General features: G+C 36.7%; 1 protein-coding gene across 17 annotated transcripts in view; it reads right to left on the minus strand.

Moving 5' to 3' along the window:
• Nucleotides 1-16,489, minus strand: part of DST (dystonin) — a 415,236-nt gene that overhangs the window by 64,262 nt on the left and 334,485 nt on the right. For all 17 annotated transcript variants that reach the window (XM_037519891.1, XM_054698893.1, XM_037519898.1 and 14 more), the window contains 3 exons: nt 6,871-7,032; nt 4,712-4,882; nt 1,712-1,878 (listed from right to left, as the gene is read on the minus strand). In XM_037519891.1, the coding sequence (XP_037375788.1) occupies nt 1,712-1,878; nt 4,712-4,882; nt 6,871-7,032 (500 nt within the window). The remainder of the gene's footprint in view (nt 1-1,711; nt 1,879-4,711; nt 4,883-6,870; nt 7,033-16,489) is intronic.

A 16,489-nucleotide genomic window follows, 5' to 3' on the forward strand; every position in this document is an offset into this window, starting at 1 on the left:
ACACCCTTAACTTCCCTCTCCTCTTCCCCAGTGGAATTTAAAGTGACTCCTATTTCTAAAAGTACTATGTCAGGTATAGTTCCCAAATGCAACAGTCACAATTTGGGACTTAAAATATCATGAACAGAGGAGAAATATTTCTTAGACTTTTACTTGTAATATAGAAAATAATTTTCTCAGCTGAAGAGGTACCAGGTAAATTAAAACCTACTTCTATTATCCTCGGCTTTTCTCTAGGGAAAGTGATTGTGCTGGTCTGCATATTTAACATACAGTATGATTCAGCATCAAATCAAGATTCTGTTGGAATCAAGAGTTGCTGTCGTAACTTCTGATTATGTTTAATTCTTAGGGAATTATATGATTTGAGAAATTAGCTTTCTATGTGGGCAAAAGGAAAAATTGGAACATGAATAGGATTGTGTACCGAATACAATTTCTGTACCATTAGGTCACAAACTATACATGCAAGCATTTTTTATAACTTTCAGTTGAAATACATTTGATCCTAAGAAATCAATAAAATTTCTATATTATTTTTAGTTTCTGGATTATTATTATCTATGACTTTTTTCTAAGCTGAAAAATCCAATCATCTGGAATCAGGAGAAATAACTATTTAGTTTAATTTACTATGAATTAAATTGTGAGCAAACCTATCAATCTGTGTGTGATTCATAATATGACCAATATCCCTTCATTTAACACCACTGTGAGGAAGATTTAGGAAAGAAGATTAGTGATGGTAGTAAAGCAGACATCTAGACATTCACCATTTTTTAAAAAGCACTAAGAATATCTTCCATGGCATCCAGGACACAATGTCCCAGTGCATTACACAGAAGGGTTCATCTGTACATGTACATACTGAAGTACAACATGAAACTCTGAGCTCTTTAGATGCACCTTATTCTATGTTCCCAGAACAATAATTAATTCTATTCCATAATTCGAGATTAGACAAATGTTTCTCTTCAGTATTCTATCTCCAACAAAGATAAGCAATTATGGAACCCATTATTCAGTGATTCATCTCTGTTTAGCCCAACTTGTCTATGAGACTAGACTTCAATGTAGTGAGTATTCAATACCATTCAATGTGGTGCCAATGCAGAGAATGAAAAAATACAATTTAAAAAGTATGTTGAGTGCAAGAATCCAGTGGAGTCATGTTCTAGGCATGTTGATGTTCATAAATTTCGTGGCACTCTCTGTTGTTTCACTTCCTAATTCACACTTACTCCTCCTTTAAACCATAGCAGATTTATAAATTTTCTGCCTCTAAAGTAGGTTCTTCCTTTTATAGGCTCCTATATTAGCCTTTATTTTTGCTTTGAAAGATAACCCATGTCATAACTTTCCAATGTCTACAAAAACTCAACTAGACTTATCCTGTCCGAGGGCAGAGATGATATCTCTAGGGCACTCCTATGCCTGATGCATGGTAGACAGGCAATCACCATGTAATGAACAAATGAATGAGTCACTCCAGAAAGAAACACTTTTCTTAGACAGGTGGGATAAATCTGGTGACTACGAAACATTACCTTTACAGGAATGCGGAGAGAGGCAACCCAGCCCTTACTCCCTTTGTCCACACAGATGGCAAACATAGGAAAATAACAACTTAAAGATAAATATTGCCAAAATAAAAAATATCAGTATTAAATCCACTGGTACTCTTTCAAGAGATTAGAATTATGTAAGTCACCTCGTTTCAGCTTTATTAAGCAATGCCTCCCATCTACTATCCAAGAGGCTCAGTTGTCTCAAAATCTTCACTTTATCTGCAGGTTCTGCTGTAGCAGCAATTTTTTCTCCTTCTCGTTTGATTACTTCCACAGTAGATTTGCGGTCATCCAACAATCTTTGGAGAAGCTTGGGACAATACAAAAAGGAAAATAATAATTTTACAATAAGAATGAAACCAGGGGTCTCCCTGGTGGTGCAAGGGGTTAAAACACAGCACTATGAAGCTGTCCACAGCCACAGCAGCAAGAGTTCAATCCCCAGCCAGGGAGGTGACCCACATGGTGCAGCAGACCTCTCCTGACTCGCCTGCTGCTCCCTTCAGCAGTGTATTTCAGCAGATCTGCCTGTTCTGCTCCCCACTGTCTCTGGTGAATCCTCTCACCCACCGCATCTCTGGCCTACAGCCCAGATCTTGAATGCATAAATAAATACATCTTAAAAAAAAAGAATGAAACCATATTCTAAGTACCTTTGATTTGTGATCAAAAATGTATTTTAGGGCCTCCCAGGTGGCACAGCGGTTGAGCGCTGGGTTGCGAAGCTGCCCGCAGCCTGTGCGGCGCCAGTTCGATCCCCACCTGCTCCCTGGTCACGGGAGGAGGGTCCCGCATGGTGCGCAGACCTCTCCTGCCGCCCGCTGCTCCCCTCAGCAGTGTACTTCGGTCCTTCTGCCTGCTCTGCTCCCGCAGAATTATCTCACCCTCTGGTGAATTCTCTCTGGCTCTAGTGAATTCTCTCACCCTCCCGCGCTTCTGACTGTACCCAGTGCTTGTATAAATAAATAAATAAATCTTTAAAAAAATGTATTTTATAAGGATGCACATACAAAACGATCTAAAAAGTAGCATTTTTGAAATAACTTATTACTGTTGTGTCACACACTGTGGTAGGGGCATTTCACAGAAAATAAATATTGACAAGGCCACTAAACCTGTCATTAATTTTTTAATGTAAGAGGACAGAAGGCACTGCTTAGGGTATATCCACTGGATAATGGGGAAAGTACATTACTGTCATTGTAATAAAATGGAAATACCCAAAACATTCAACAATTTTCTATTGACAGGCAGACATACTAACCACTATACTAACAAGGACATTTTCTGTCCTATTGAGACAAAAAAATTATGATACATTGTCATTACTGGTTTCAAAATCTTTTCTATAATAAATTTAAATCCATTATATACAAGGAAGTTGAGATTCAGAACAAGTTTACAATTTAGTGAGGTTAAAACTAGAGGTTCTTGGCTCCTTTTTTTCAGGAAGTTCCTGTAATCCTCTATGAAGATGAAAACTCAGAGAGGCTTCAATTATTTCCAAAAGGAGTATAGGGTGGAACATGTCAGAAATCTCTGAATCTGTGTAAATGGTGTAATGTTTCAGGATTTAGCAGCAGAAACAAAATTTAATTTAATTCTAAGTTAATATTTCAAGACTCCTGGAATTGAACGTTTGATATAGGTAGCCAGAACTTAGGATTATCTTGCTCTAATCTTATCAAAATAAGTATTTCAGGAGCAAGGGCTTGGCACTGGCACTGTGGTAAGAGCATTGAGAAAGACACGGGTGTATAAAATACGAAATACTTTATTGCTTCCTTAAGCTGATCCTGATTGACAGTTAAGACTGGATATTTACCAAGAAGCATTTTGAGATCAAGACCACCAAAGCAGAAGGTTAAGAAGCACCTCAATGGGAAGAAGAAGAAACGCAAACTCTCCTGACATAGATTAAAGTTATTATATAACCAAAGCATAACAGGTGGTGGAGGCAGTAAAGAGAACTAATTAAGTAAATTACTTTGGGTAAACTTGAATAGCAATGCCTCTAGCAATTAATAAAGCAAAATAAACAAACAGGTTTTGTTGGCTGAGCATAAGGCATTAATTCTGAGAGAATGACAAAGGATTAAATTAAATTATAAATAGTCCAAGTTACATTATTCAAAATTCACGCAAATGCAATGTGTTCTAGTTATGTTTCTTTAGTCCTCACCTAATTTCCCATTATTCTAAAGTCTTCAAATAATTTTTAGAGAGATAGTATTGAACACTGTCAAAATTAAATGAAGCCTCCTAATCCACTCCCTTCTTTTTCAAATTACACACAGAACCTTACCAACACACTGTTTGCCAGGTCCCTTCCTGCACTAATTCTAGTCATGGTGACAAATTAGTACTCAGAGACACCACTAAATGCTGCATGATGAAGTGAATAGAAGAAGAAAATTTATACATGTGGTCCCAAAAATAATGGCGGCTTTTTATTGGCCACCATGTCTCTATTGAGTGTGTCTTTACATATTAAACCTGCATTAGTAGTGTCAAAAGATACAACAGCATATTCCTTAGTATATACAAATCACATTATTTGCTAAATATAGAAATACAGGTTGAACCATAGAAACCGTCCTATATGTAATCTATTAAAATGGCAATTTCATATGGATCAACAACATACAAAAGGACAGTGATATTTCTGTTCAAAGTCACATTTTCCTGAAATTTCCTTGACTACTCAGTACAATGTTGACACATGCACACACACGTGCGCACACACACATACACACAGAGCCCTCTATCACTTCCTGTTCCCTGTTCTTGCTTGGTCACTTCCTAATTCTTATCTTCCACCCCAGCTTTCTTATCACTTGGTTCTTACCACGATTTACTTACTTTGTTTATCATCATCTCTCTCTCATGTTCCTCCATTCTCACTGAGAACTTAAATTCTTAAGAGGAACTCTTATCTTTTTTAGTAAGTCTCTAACACCTACAACAATGTAACCTACTGGCACATGTTCAATAAATATTTGTTGAATGACTAATAAAGTAATGACTAGACTATCAATTAGCTAGAACACATTATTAATGTAAATAGAATCATGGATTTTTTTTTTTACTCTCATTATTAAGATTTACATAAAACATAATCCAAAAGCTTCACTATTACTTACCTTTTGTTCCTGTATCTGGGCCTTCACTACTTTGAACTCTGCTGATGGAGGCTTTTGATTGGCCACAAGCTCCTCGGTGTCCACCATCCAGCTAAGCAGGGACTCCAGAGCATCCTGGAACCTCCCACAGTGTAGCAGGGCCTCCTGCAGCTGGGCTGCTCGCTGAGCCACCTGCAAAGTTCCAGTTGCTCATCTTATTTATTTGTTTCATAAAATAATGACATTTGCCAAAGGGCCACTACTTTTCATGCTTATGTTCCCATCTGGTCATAAATTTCCTTTTCCTTCTCACTTAAAACTTATCTAAAGCGGGCCTCCCTGGTGGCGCAGCGGTTGAGCGCTGTGTTGCGAAGCTGCCCGCAGCCTCTGCAGCGATGGTTCGATCCCCGGCTGCTCTCCGGCCACCAGAGGAGGGTCCCACATGGCGCGCAGACCTCTCCTGCGGCCCGCTGCTCCCCTCAGCAGTGTATTTCGGTCCTTCTGCCTGCTCTGCTCCCAGCTCTGGCTCTGGTGAATTCTCTCACCCTCCCGCGCTTCTGACTGTACCCAGTGCATGTATAAACAAAACAAACAAACAAACAAACAAACAAATAAATAAATAACATGCCTCTAAAAAAAAAAAAACTTATCTAAAGCATGATAGTGGGTAGAGCGCAGTCAACATTTAGAAAGTAAGGCATAAAAATAAGGTTGTCATCCCAGTTAATGTGAAATATCCAATGTAATTTTTGATCAGCAATTAATGATTCAAATGTTTTCAGGTTACAGAGAGAAACAATGTGAAAGTCATGCTTAATTATCCTTGGGACATATTTTTTATTTCCTATTGAATATGAGACATAATGATCATTTAAAAAAAGACCAAAACTAATCAGAACTGTACTTTGTTAAGCAAAAGACTAGAAAGTACACAGTTAAAATTCTGACAGCTTCAAATTCTCTAGTCCTTTTCTGCCACACCAGTGTCTTTGTCTTCTAGTAAATGAAGCCTCTGTGTCCTCCATAGAGATATCTTATTGCCCTTCTCATCAAGTTTTCCCTTTTGGACTGAAAAAGTACTTGGCAAGATATTTTAAGCACTATGGAATATATTTGTACCTGACACTGCATTCTAATTGTGTTTGAGGAACACAGTATGAATCCGACTTTAAAGAATGACAGATATAGTTCAAGATCTGGCAGCTACCTTAGATCTCAACACAGGGAAGAAACTGTAAGATGAGTGACAACATTATCCAGGTAAGCACTATATACCATAATAATTTTCAGGTAATTTGTGTCATGTGAAGAGCTATCATTGTGTGTCAGCAATATTTCTGTAATATATTATGACATTATTTTCTAATGTGTTCCCTTGTGGACATTAAGAGGTAGAATTTATATCTTATAAGGGAAATAATATTTATAGCTAATTGGCTATGGAAAAGGCAGCAAAGCTTTAGTCCAGGTTGACAGAGACACAGTTGCTTTTACTTGCACATTATAACCTATTATACAGTTTGTCATTAGTTGCTGGAATTTGAAAATTAGAAGTTTCACATAAAAAGTGAGATTTCCACGTTATTTGGAAAGTAAGTAGACTATTTGGCAAAGTCAGACTTGATTCCTACATGTCAATAATTTGCTAGTATTGTACCTTTAGAGGTGAATACTCTCTCAACAAAGGGCTATGGATCATGGGCCACCTGCCATCACACCTATAATGCTGTGTCTCTATCAAAGTCAAGGTAAAAGCAGGGACAGACCCTGCTTTACCCAGCTTGTTTCTTTCATTTACCTAGCTCCAGTGGACTTCTGAGTCTGGGAATACAGTTTATAAGGAAAAGAAAAAGTAGACATGTTTGGCAAAGTCAGCCTAGATTCCTCCATGTCAATAATTTGCTATCACTGTAACTTTAGATGTGAGTACTCTCTCAACAAAGGGCTATGGATCATGGGCCACCTACCATCACACCTGCACTGCTGTGTCTCTATCAAAGTCAAGGTAAAAACAGGGACAGAACCTGCTTTACCCAGCTTGTTTCTTTCATTTACGTAGCTCCAGTGGTTATCTGAGTCTGGGAATTCAGTTTATAAGAAAAAGAAAAGTAGACATGTTTGGCTACTATAAATATGATATTATTTTCTATGTTAGAAAATAATGGGGGTTAGGTAATTACCTTTTTATTGAGAGTCTTCCACCGTGTATTGACATCTTCCAGGTCATGCTCCAAAGTTTGGGTGCTGGTCCCTTTAGCAGCACTCTGAATAAGGCCTTGACCTAACCAGTTCACATCTTGCTGTTTAACCTGCAAAGGTTCAATCTCCTCTTTTTGGAATACCTAGGTTGGAAGAGCAATAAATATATGTATTATCGCACCTAACAACCACTGATATGTGTTCAATTATTGGGTATCAATTACTAAAGCTAAAGTTAACTGTTGTTGCCTATTCATAGGTCATAGCTACACTGTAGCAGTAAAAAAGTAAACTAAATATTAATTCATAGTATCATGAAAACCATTTGTAAATATTAAAGAATGATAAACTTAGTACATTTAATCAGATTACCTCAAAACCAAGAAGAACATATGTATCCATTCTTTACTGTTTCATTATCAGAGTAATAGCATTTCTGATGAATCCCATTTAACTCCAGCAAAAAAAAAAAAGTATGAAAAATGCTAAGAAGCAAGATAATAAGATGGGCCCAAGATGAGTCTTACTGGGAAAGAATCTTTATCATCTCTTTTGAGGATGGCTGCTGCTACCTGGCAATTAAGTATGAGACTCAAATTTAAGATAAGAATCACTGATGAGTAGATGAAATAAGAGGCCAATTTATGGCTGGCCAGAGGACCAAAAGTATAGGAACAGGAAATGGAAAAAGATATAGACAGAAGTGGCATAATAAGGATCCCTATATATTAAGATGCCTGTGGGCTTCCAAGGGGCATGGAGACCTTACCCCAGGGATCTGATCACACACATTGACAGCAATTACTCTCTGGTCACTGCCTCTATTTCTGCACTCTCCCCCAACGCTCCATCCCATCATTACACTGCCCCAGTTGCTATAACTGGCAAAAGATCTAATGTGTTAGATTAAAAACAGGTTCCACAACAGCAGAAATTTCTCTCACTCTTACAGTATTTCTCTGCTCCAGATCTACCACAGTACTTAGTTTGTAATATGTACCCAATGATTATCTGCCCAATGAGTATCAGTAAAGAAAAATTTTTTTGGTATCTTGGAGTGGGTGACATCAGCCACTCAAGAGATTACACTGGGGGGTATATCAACTTTTTCAATGTATAATACAAATGTTTTTAATGTAGGTCTTGAAGGATGCCATGAAGAAAATAAATTAAGGTAGGAAAAGTTCAGATGGGTGTTATGGTAAGACAAGGTTTGGGGTTCTACTTCAGTGCACTTTATAAATGTATCAGTAGTTCAAGTGAATGGATAGTCAGAATATATGAAAACATAGTAAAGGAAAATTTCAAAGTAGCACTTGAAACATTATATAGAAAGTATTTTTTGAAATATGTAGCAATTCCAACAGACAAACTCTCCAGATTCTTCTGGTACTCAGCCTTAGCATGCTGGATACTTCTGTGTACTGTGTGAATGAGTAAACTAAGAAGTAGCAAACAAGTGATTATTTCCTCTGAAAAGTCTCCCCTTAGTGAAATGCCCAAACTACTAATCCATACAGACAATTCCCACAATGATCAATTTTTTTCTATGTAACAATTCTAAATATAAAAGGTCAGCTATAATAATCAAAGAAATTATAAGAATTCTCCCAAATCATTGAGGAAAAAAACCTATTTTTGTATTTTTTTAAAAGGCCTTAATTTACCTAATAAGCCAATTAGAAAGTTACAGTAAGGTGTTGAATGTAGAACTTGGCACAATGATTTCCTATATCACTTTCTAAGTTACCACTTCTAGGAACTACTAACTGAGGATATGTTTTACTACTTACAAAAAAGGTAGGTATGAAAACTGCTACACTGTTAATTCTAGGAATGTGTCTGGCATATAAGAACGTAGGGAAAATTTTTATTCTCCCTCATTGTTTTTAAGATTATAAATATATATATATATACACACACACACACATACACACATATATATATATGATGTTCTAATAAAAGGTCTTAAGCTCTGAACTTTTCCTTTAAAGAAATTACTTTCAGGCTTGCATATTAGAGTAGTACTAGAAAAAATATATAGTAACTATTAAAGAATCTATACAGACCACAAAGGACTTCATTACTTTTTACAAACAAACTACAAAATCACTTACAGAAAAAAAGCACTTTGCTAATAAGCTTTTAAATTAGCATGCCACTTAGTTTATGCTCAGGGAAGGGATTTCCCCACCACAGCAATTGTGTCACAGACCAAGAAATGGAACTTTTCTGACATTATCCAAATTCCTTATCTCCAGTGCTAACGAAATACCTTTGAAGAGTGACTGTCCTTCTAATCCATTCCATCAGCACACAAACACAAAGAGATGCTTGAAATAAAATGAAATAACCTCTGAGGCAAAGTTTACCAGAAGAACTTAGTAAAAATACCAAAATAGCTAAACTTCAATCTGAGCAGGAAGAAAAAAATTACAGGGTTGACAAACAACCTCTACTTATTACAAGGTTGCACCCTTTACTTTCTTACCTCACTCACCACTCACAAAAAGTTCAGTTATAACGACTGCAAAATGCAAGACAATAACTTCTCTACTTGCAGATGCAGAGCTATTAAGAAAATATGCAGCACAATTAAAAGCCCTTATTTTGAGTAGCTTACTTCACATACTGCAACCAACATAACACTTTTTGTACCTTCATGACTAAGTATTTTAAAGCTTAATAAATCCAATGCAACTGCCCTTTAAATGGCAGTGTCTTAAACCATGATTTGTGTAAAAGTATAATGTTAATATAAAGTCACAGTGGAGGCATTCTAAATAAAGGGGAAGAGCCACTATTTGTACAATCAATAGGAGGACTCTAAATGGCACAGAATACTCACTTTTATCAAAACTGGCTCCTAATTAATTTGTTAAAAAGGTCAACTTGTGAAGGTTTAGGATATTAGCTAAACTCCCAAAATAAAAGACTGGATTTGACTGTTGTTAGAAATACTAGTAAGCACTTAAAACAGAGCCAGGAACTTCTGGCACTGAAGTTTCACAATTCCATTAATTACCTGGACTGACGGAAAACCATTACAGAATGTATCCAACATCCCCGCCTGGGCCCTTGTTCTTCTGGGAGCTGTTTTCTTTCTTACTGGTATAAATTTCGGGGCACACTTCATATGAATCACTTCCATTTCCTGGGTTGAATGGGGAGCCTCCACTTCCTCTTTAGATGCTATGTTGGATTCTTCTGAACCATATGGTGTCAATAGTGTCACATTTTCTACCAAACTTGTGCTGCCACAATCTACATCATTTCTTCTCAGATCTGTATGAGGAAGATGTAAATCCTCAGGAGAATCTTCTATAAATTCCCTATTTATTGATGTGACATGGAATTCCCCTTCTTCTCTGGGGTTAGAAGTGCACTTCTTTTCTCCATCTCTTGTCATAATTAGTGGGTCACACTTAATAGTACTCTCTTTCAAATCATTCTGCAGACAGTAATTTTCACCATGCATTTCCCTTTGACCACTGACATGTTTTGTTTCCTCTAGTGGAGACACATCATGCAAAATCATTTTGCAGCTTTCATCAAGGTGGGCACTTCTACATGAAAGCAGTGGGATTTTTTGTTCATTAATGGAGTTAACAGGAAAAAATGGTCTATATTGCTCTGGTATATGAATATCTTCAGTAGAAGATAAGCTTCTAATTCGTGGCTGGTCTCCAGTTAAAATGTTCTGTTTTTCTTCCCGCTCTGCTGGAGGGCTACATAAACCAGAGTCATCCTCCTCCGATGTGAGAGAATTAGTAGCCCATCTGCACTTGCTTGCCTTAGTAACAACATCTGACATATCAGTAGGTTCAACAAAAGAGCTTTCACTTTTGTTTGCATAATCCATGAAATTGGCTGGGACAAACATTCTCCATGACCGTCTATGCTCTTTCTTTTCAGCATGAGATTTGGCTTTAGGTAATCCTGTGGTTCGAATGATATCACTATTTAGTTTGAGTGCATCAAAGATCATCTTTTCATCTAGTTTGTTAGCTTCACGACCCCTCAGCTCAAATACACTGGAAGAAGCAAGGGCACCGTTCGAGCATAAAGAACTAACATCCAGTGTTCTGTGACTGTAGGGTAAAGTCCGATCTGTAAAATGCCTGGAAGACAGGCTACCTTTTGAACCGGAGTCTATCTGTTCATTTAGTCTAACAGTATCATAGATGGACCGCTGTGGAACATAACAGTCTTCAATATTCAGGTCCTCCTCTTCTTCACCTTTCCCTACACATGGGGGATTCTGACGTAAACAGTCTGGTCTGCTGAGTGGCTTCCCCATTTTGTAGATAGTTAAAACAAATATTGCAGCTCTTGACACAGAATATAAGAAATAAGGTAAAGCATCTCTCAAAGTATACACTTGTGAACAGAATTATAAAGTGCCTTCCACGTAAAGACACACACTCAAATAATATACATTGTAATATATGAGGTGTTTAAGGTTATTATCAGTGCATTGGTCTAAATGCAACTATCCTTTTACCTGGCTGCCTTCAGAATTATTCTAAAAAGTAAAGTGCATCAAGAATAGAGAATAGAAATCTCCTCCCTCTCCCTCCCTTAGTCCCCAAAGTTCCCTTTCACAGACTCCAAAATAGAAAAAAAACCAAACATACACTTAACAGTGGTTCAAACACCAGAACTCACTCCTTTGTCAGTCCATTTCCCTATTTAGTTTGATTTTGCATCGAAGGCTTTCAGATTAAAATTTCCAAATGAGCAAGCATTTCAACAGGCTGAGTGCTAATTTTGGCAGAATGGGTTAACTGTAATCCACTTAAAGATGGTTTGCAAAACTCCATCTCCTTTATAAATAAACCACGTCTTAGAAACTTAGAAGACAAACACAGGGGCCATGTATTGTTCAAGGCACAGAACAAATCTTCAGCGAAAAATAAGTTAAGTCTAATGCTGTAAGAAAGTTAAAATTTTCTTTTACTTTTTTGGGAAATAGCCATAAATAATCTCAAGTCAAATCACAGTTTTTCTTCTTATATTAAGCTTCTTTGAAGCTATTCAGAACTACCCAAAGGAAAAAATAAAATTAGACTTTTGAACAACCAAGCTAGTACACTCCAGCAACTGTTTAAAGTAACAAATTAGAAAGCATGGTGTACTACAGAACTCCCCTCTAAAAGAAAAATAATTTCCAATGTCTTATCTGAACCTTCTTATGAAGGGCTTATTCCACCTGAGGCAATTGCAGCAAAGAGCTCCGGGTTTCCTCTAAGGCACACGCAGGGTTATTCACATTCAGCTGGAAAACCAATTTTATCCTTTGAAACTGGCCAACTGAAGCCGCAGTTTGGCTTTCATTTTAACTACAGCTGGAGAGAGGCAGAGGTGGCGGTGAAGGAGGCAGAAAAGTAACTCCACCAGGGACCTCAAGCGCTGTTCCCAGCTCCTCAGAGCAGCACTGTCCGAGGAAGGCATCTTCCAGAGAATGGGCGCTTCCAGTAACGACCTCGCTCTTTAGGCAACATTTGCTTCGTCCCTTTACCCACGGAGTGCTCCAGAAGAACAGCTGAATTGTTTCCCTTCCCAGCTATGCCCTCCTGTGACTTAACTTAGCAGTCATCTTTTCTTTGACTCCTTGTATCTCCGGGAGCTGAGAGCTGTCTGAGGGGGAGGTACCTAGAGGCCGAGAGGCTGCAATGCAACAGCTAGGTGGTGACATCAGCAAATCAGACCAAGTCCTGGAACTGGGGAGCTCCGGATCAGAGATCGCTGAAATCCAAAACTAGTTCAAAATGGGAAGGGATCCCAAGAGGCAGAACCTGACACCAGGAGCTCCTTAAAGAAATCATTTTGTGAAAGTCTGGTGACTGAGTTCATTTGAATATAAATTGGGGGACTAAAAGAGCTTACACAGGTCCCTATCCTTCCGTTAAAACACACTCTCATACAGGGCTGCTGCAGATTCCGTTGTTTAAATAGTATCTGTGATGCAGAGAAGGGATCACTTTGAAGTCCAGCATTGTTTCACTCCTTTTAAAAGCCCAAGTTCAAGTCTAACTGTTCTCCAGAATAAATTATTCCTCAGGGCACAGAGCCCTGAGCATTGCTGACATGAGTATTAGTAGTTACTAATAACCATGCCATCCTCTTGAGGTTAATGCAAGACTCAGGCAAAGATCAAGGGCGGTAAGTGAGTCTGGATATTTAATAAACAAAATAACATCCACTGGCTTTTAACTATTGAATATATGTTCTTTAAAACACCTTGAAAATAAATTCAGCAAGCCCACCCTTAGTGTTGGCAAAAAAAAAAAGCTTTAAGTAAAATAAAATCTATCAAGTCTTTTATTTTACAAAACAAGCAACACTGCTAGTGCAGCAGACAGAATAACAAATGAGAGAAGACTTGTCTCATCTCAATCTCACAAAATCTCTCAAAAAAATGAAGTGAACTCAAATGAAGAAGGCAGTTCTAGTTAAATACAAGCTTACACTTTATCTGGTAATTTCCAGGAAAGCGGGGCAGGGAATGTCCATCTTATGAACCTTTAGCAAAAAAAATATTGTTCCAAGGTTATATTTATAACTCTAGGAACTGACGCTTTAAAAAAAAAAAATCTATCCCATAACCAGAACTCTATAGGTAACACACTTATTCAAAAATTAGATGCAATTCTAAATTCCCATTAATATCACAACATCAAAGTCCATTGTTCATAGTGAAGGAGTGAAATATTTCAACAAACACTGAACCTGAGGTGTTTAGTGTTCAAGCACATAGGCTGTTCTGAGGCCTGATGATAAGAAAAAAAAAATGTGCACAGGGTTATTATGTTTGAACAATGGATTGGGCAGTAGGCAGGGAATAAGAGGAGACTAAGGGTTTTATGCCCAACTGCTACAAACTTGATATACAGACTGAGAGGTTACTTATTTATGGCAATATTAATAATAAAACTTCCATGAAATGAATGAGTGCCCTTCTCTAAATATTTTGTGATCTTCTTAGAACTTTTCAAGAGAAAAATGACTTTAATTCAGTCCACCTCATACTCTAATTCTGAATCATTAGCACAATATTATTCTAGCCTTATGTAAGGCTGAGAAGAGCAACATTTGTAACCTCACTTTTTGAGATGCATAGTTTTATTTTTAAAACTACATCGGTAACGCACATAAATTCAACCATTCATAAAATGTCCTCCTCACTCTCTGCCAAACACCATGGTAAGCTTTGGCATAGCACTGGTGCAGCAACACAGTGCCACTGTCTTAACACAACTTACACAGCATAAGGAAATATGATGAGAAAGTGGGCAGTGTGCAGTTTGGAAGTTGGGAGTAATACAGGAAAATGTCTTCTAGCTGATTATGTTTACGTGTATGCAATTATTTATTAACTGACTTTCTAATTTATTAAACTAATTTCACTTAATTCTGCATTAATGATCCTAATAATTCTGATTCTAGTTAAAATATGTACTATCAATATGATATTGGTATTTTGACAATAACTTACATATGTTGGTTACTTGAAATCACATCCCAAAGATGTAGCTAGATAATTTAAAAGAACTAATATTTAGAACAGAACTGGAGTGGTTTATCTTTTCTTTCTAAATTCATTTTATACAGTTACTTTAAAGTTAATAAAATCAAGATATATTAAAAATTATTAAATATTAGTCATGATGGCTAGCTATCTCACATTTCATAAGAGATAAATACACAATGGATAAAATAGTTTGTCAAAAAAATAGTCAATGTGATTATCTCATGCAATGGTAAAATGTTCTCAAAATGTAATTTTTAATTAATATATATAGCCTACCAGATCTGACCTAACTAAAATATTTTCTCAATGCATATGATTTTGGCAAAGTACACAAACACAAATTGAATTATAAACAAAATAATACCATTTTTAATTTTATATTTTTAAAGATTAACTCTTTAAAATTAATGTCCCTGAAAAATCTTACAACCAAGTACAACAATCTACTCCATAGAAAAGTCAAAAGACTAATTTTACCAAGTGAAACATGGAAATTTTAGAACAGAAAGATTGGAGATATTTAAGAAACTCAATGTGCAGTAAGTAGAAATGTCTGTCTGAGTAAATGCCATTCTACCTATGAAAACTGAAAACAAGGCTCCTCCTGGCTCAATAGAGCCTAAAATCTAGACTAGAAATCAAACAAGAGATAGGTGGGCTTTGGGTTTTTTGTGCACAAAATAGGCCTTAGCAATAACTTCTATTATTCTTTCTAAAAAGACATGCCATTCAGCTAAAGAAAATGAAAGCATCTTATATTTTTAGTTTTCAAACTAATAAACTTCCTCATGCAAATGACTAAAGGATTTTACAGGATATTCATTAGATGAATATGCAATAGCTATTCATTTCAGTGGAAAACAGTTTATGTGTAAAAGAAAGTAAATCATTCATAGCCCACCACAAAAGCAAACAAATTCACAAACTCTTAATAGAGTCATTGTTTGATCCCAATGGGAATTTATCTTGATGTGAACATTAGATAATATCTTAAATAAGCAATTGCTATTTTTCCTGTAAGTTAACTTACTACAATTTGTCCCCTTTTCCATTATACATATGACTTCGTTTTTTCACCAAAGTTACCCATCAAACAAACCAAGGCACATGATAATGACCCCATTCAATTTCCTTCAGAGAACCAAAAATCAAAATCCAAACAAAACCTGAAAACACATTTCCTATTAACACACTGACAAGAGAAAGTAATCTTAAAGTTGAGACAATTAAAGATAAGTGAGGGACAAGAGGCTTTTCGATCATAGACATTTTCTCAAGGTACCCTAGTTCTTAAGTTTTTCACTTAATTTATAATCTGAGCATTTACCTATGTGAGGCTATTATAATGAAAGATTCAATACCCTGATACATGTTTAGAGAACATTTACCCATAAAATTTTCTTATGGAGAAATTAACATGTAATTGCATAACAACAAAGTAAATGCTGCTTTATCTCTCTCACAAGCATACTCTAAGCAACTTTCCACATTAGTAAAATAAATTATGTAGATCTCCTTTTATCCCTGGGAGATCTATGACAAAGATAGTACAGGCTACAGTTTGGAACTATTAAGGGCATCACTTTAAAATGGTGATACAGGCTTACCCCATTAACAAGAAATCACCAAAAGGATTCTGTGCTAAAACTTCTGGCTAAAACTGCCCTCAGAACAACTTACTTTAACTCCTCAACCTTAAATAAACCTAAGAAGTGCAGTGAGGCTGTGCAAACATAAAGAGTCACAGAATTAGCAGCAAAAGTGGAAAGAGAATCCATATTGCCAACTTCCTTTTGACAGCCTTTCTGAGCAGAGTGGCATATCCCCCACGTGATTCAGGAAAGCTGGTATCCATCTGCTATACCTAGTTTGTGCAGGTAAGATTATGAGGAATTACTAATACTATACAACAGGTCAGTTCCAACTCTTAATAGTTTGGTATAGTCCCCAATTCAGTGGGGCTTTTCTTTATTGTCCAGGATGCGTTCTATTCTTTCTTCCTAAAACTTTAAATGCCCCACTGATGCAGGTGATTGAATAATGTGACCTCCCTGGGACTTCCTACT

This window comes from Talpa occidentalis, unplaced genomic scaffold (assembly GCF_014898055.3).
Source record: "Talpa occidentalis isolate TD23 unplaced genomic scaffold, MPIMG_talOcc4v2.1 talOcc4.2, whole genome shotgun sequence".
In the NCBI taxonomy this organism is placed as follows: Eukaryota; Metazoa; Chordata; class Mammalia; order Eulipotyphla; family Talpidae; genus Talpa; species Talpa occidentalis.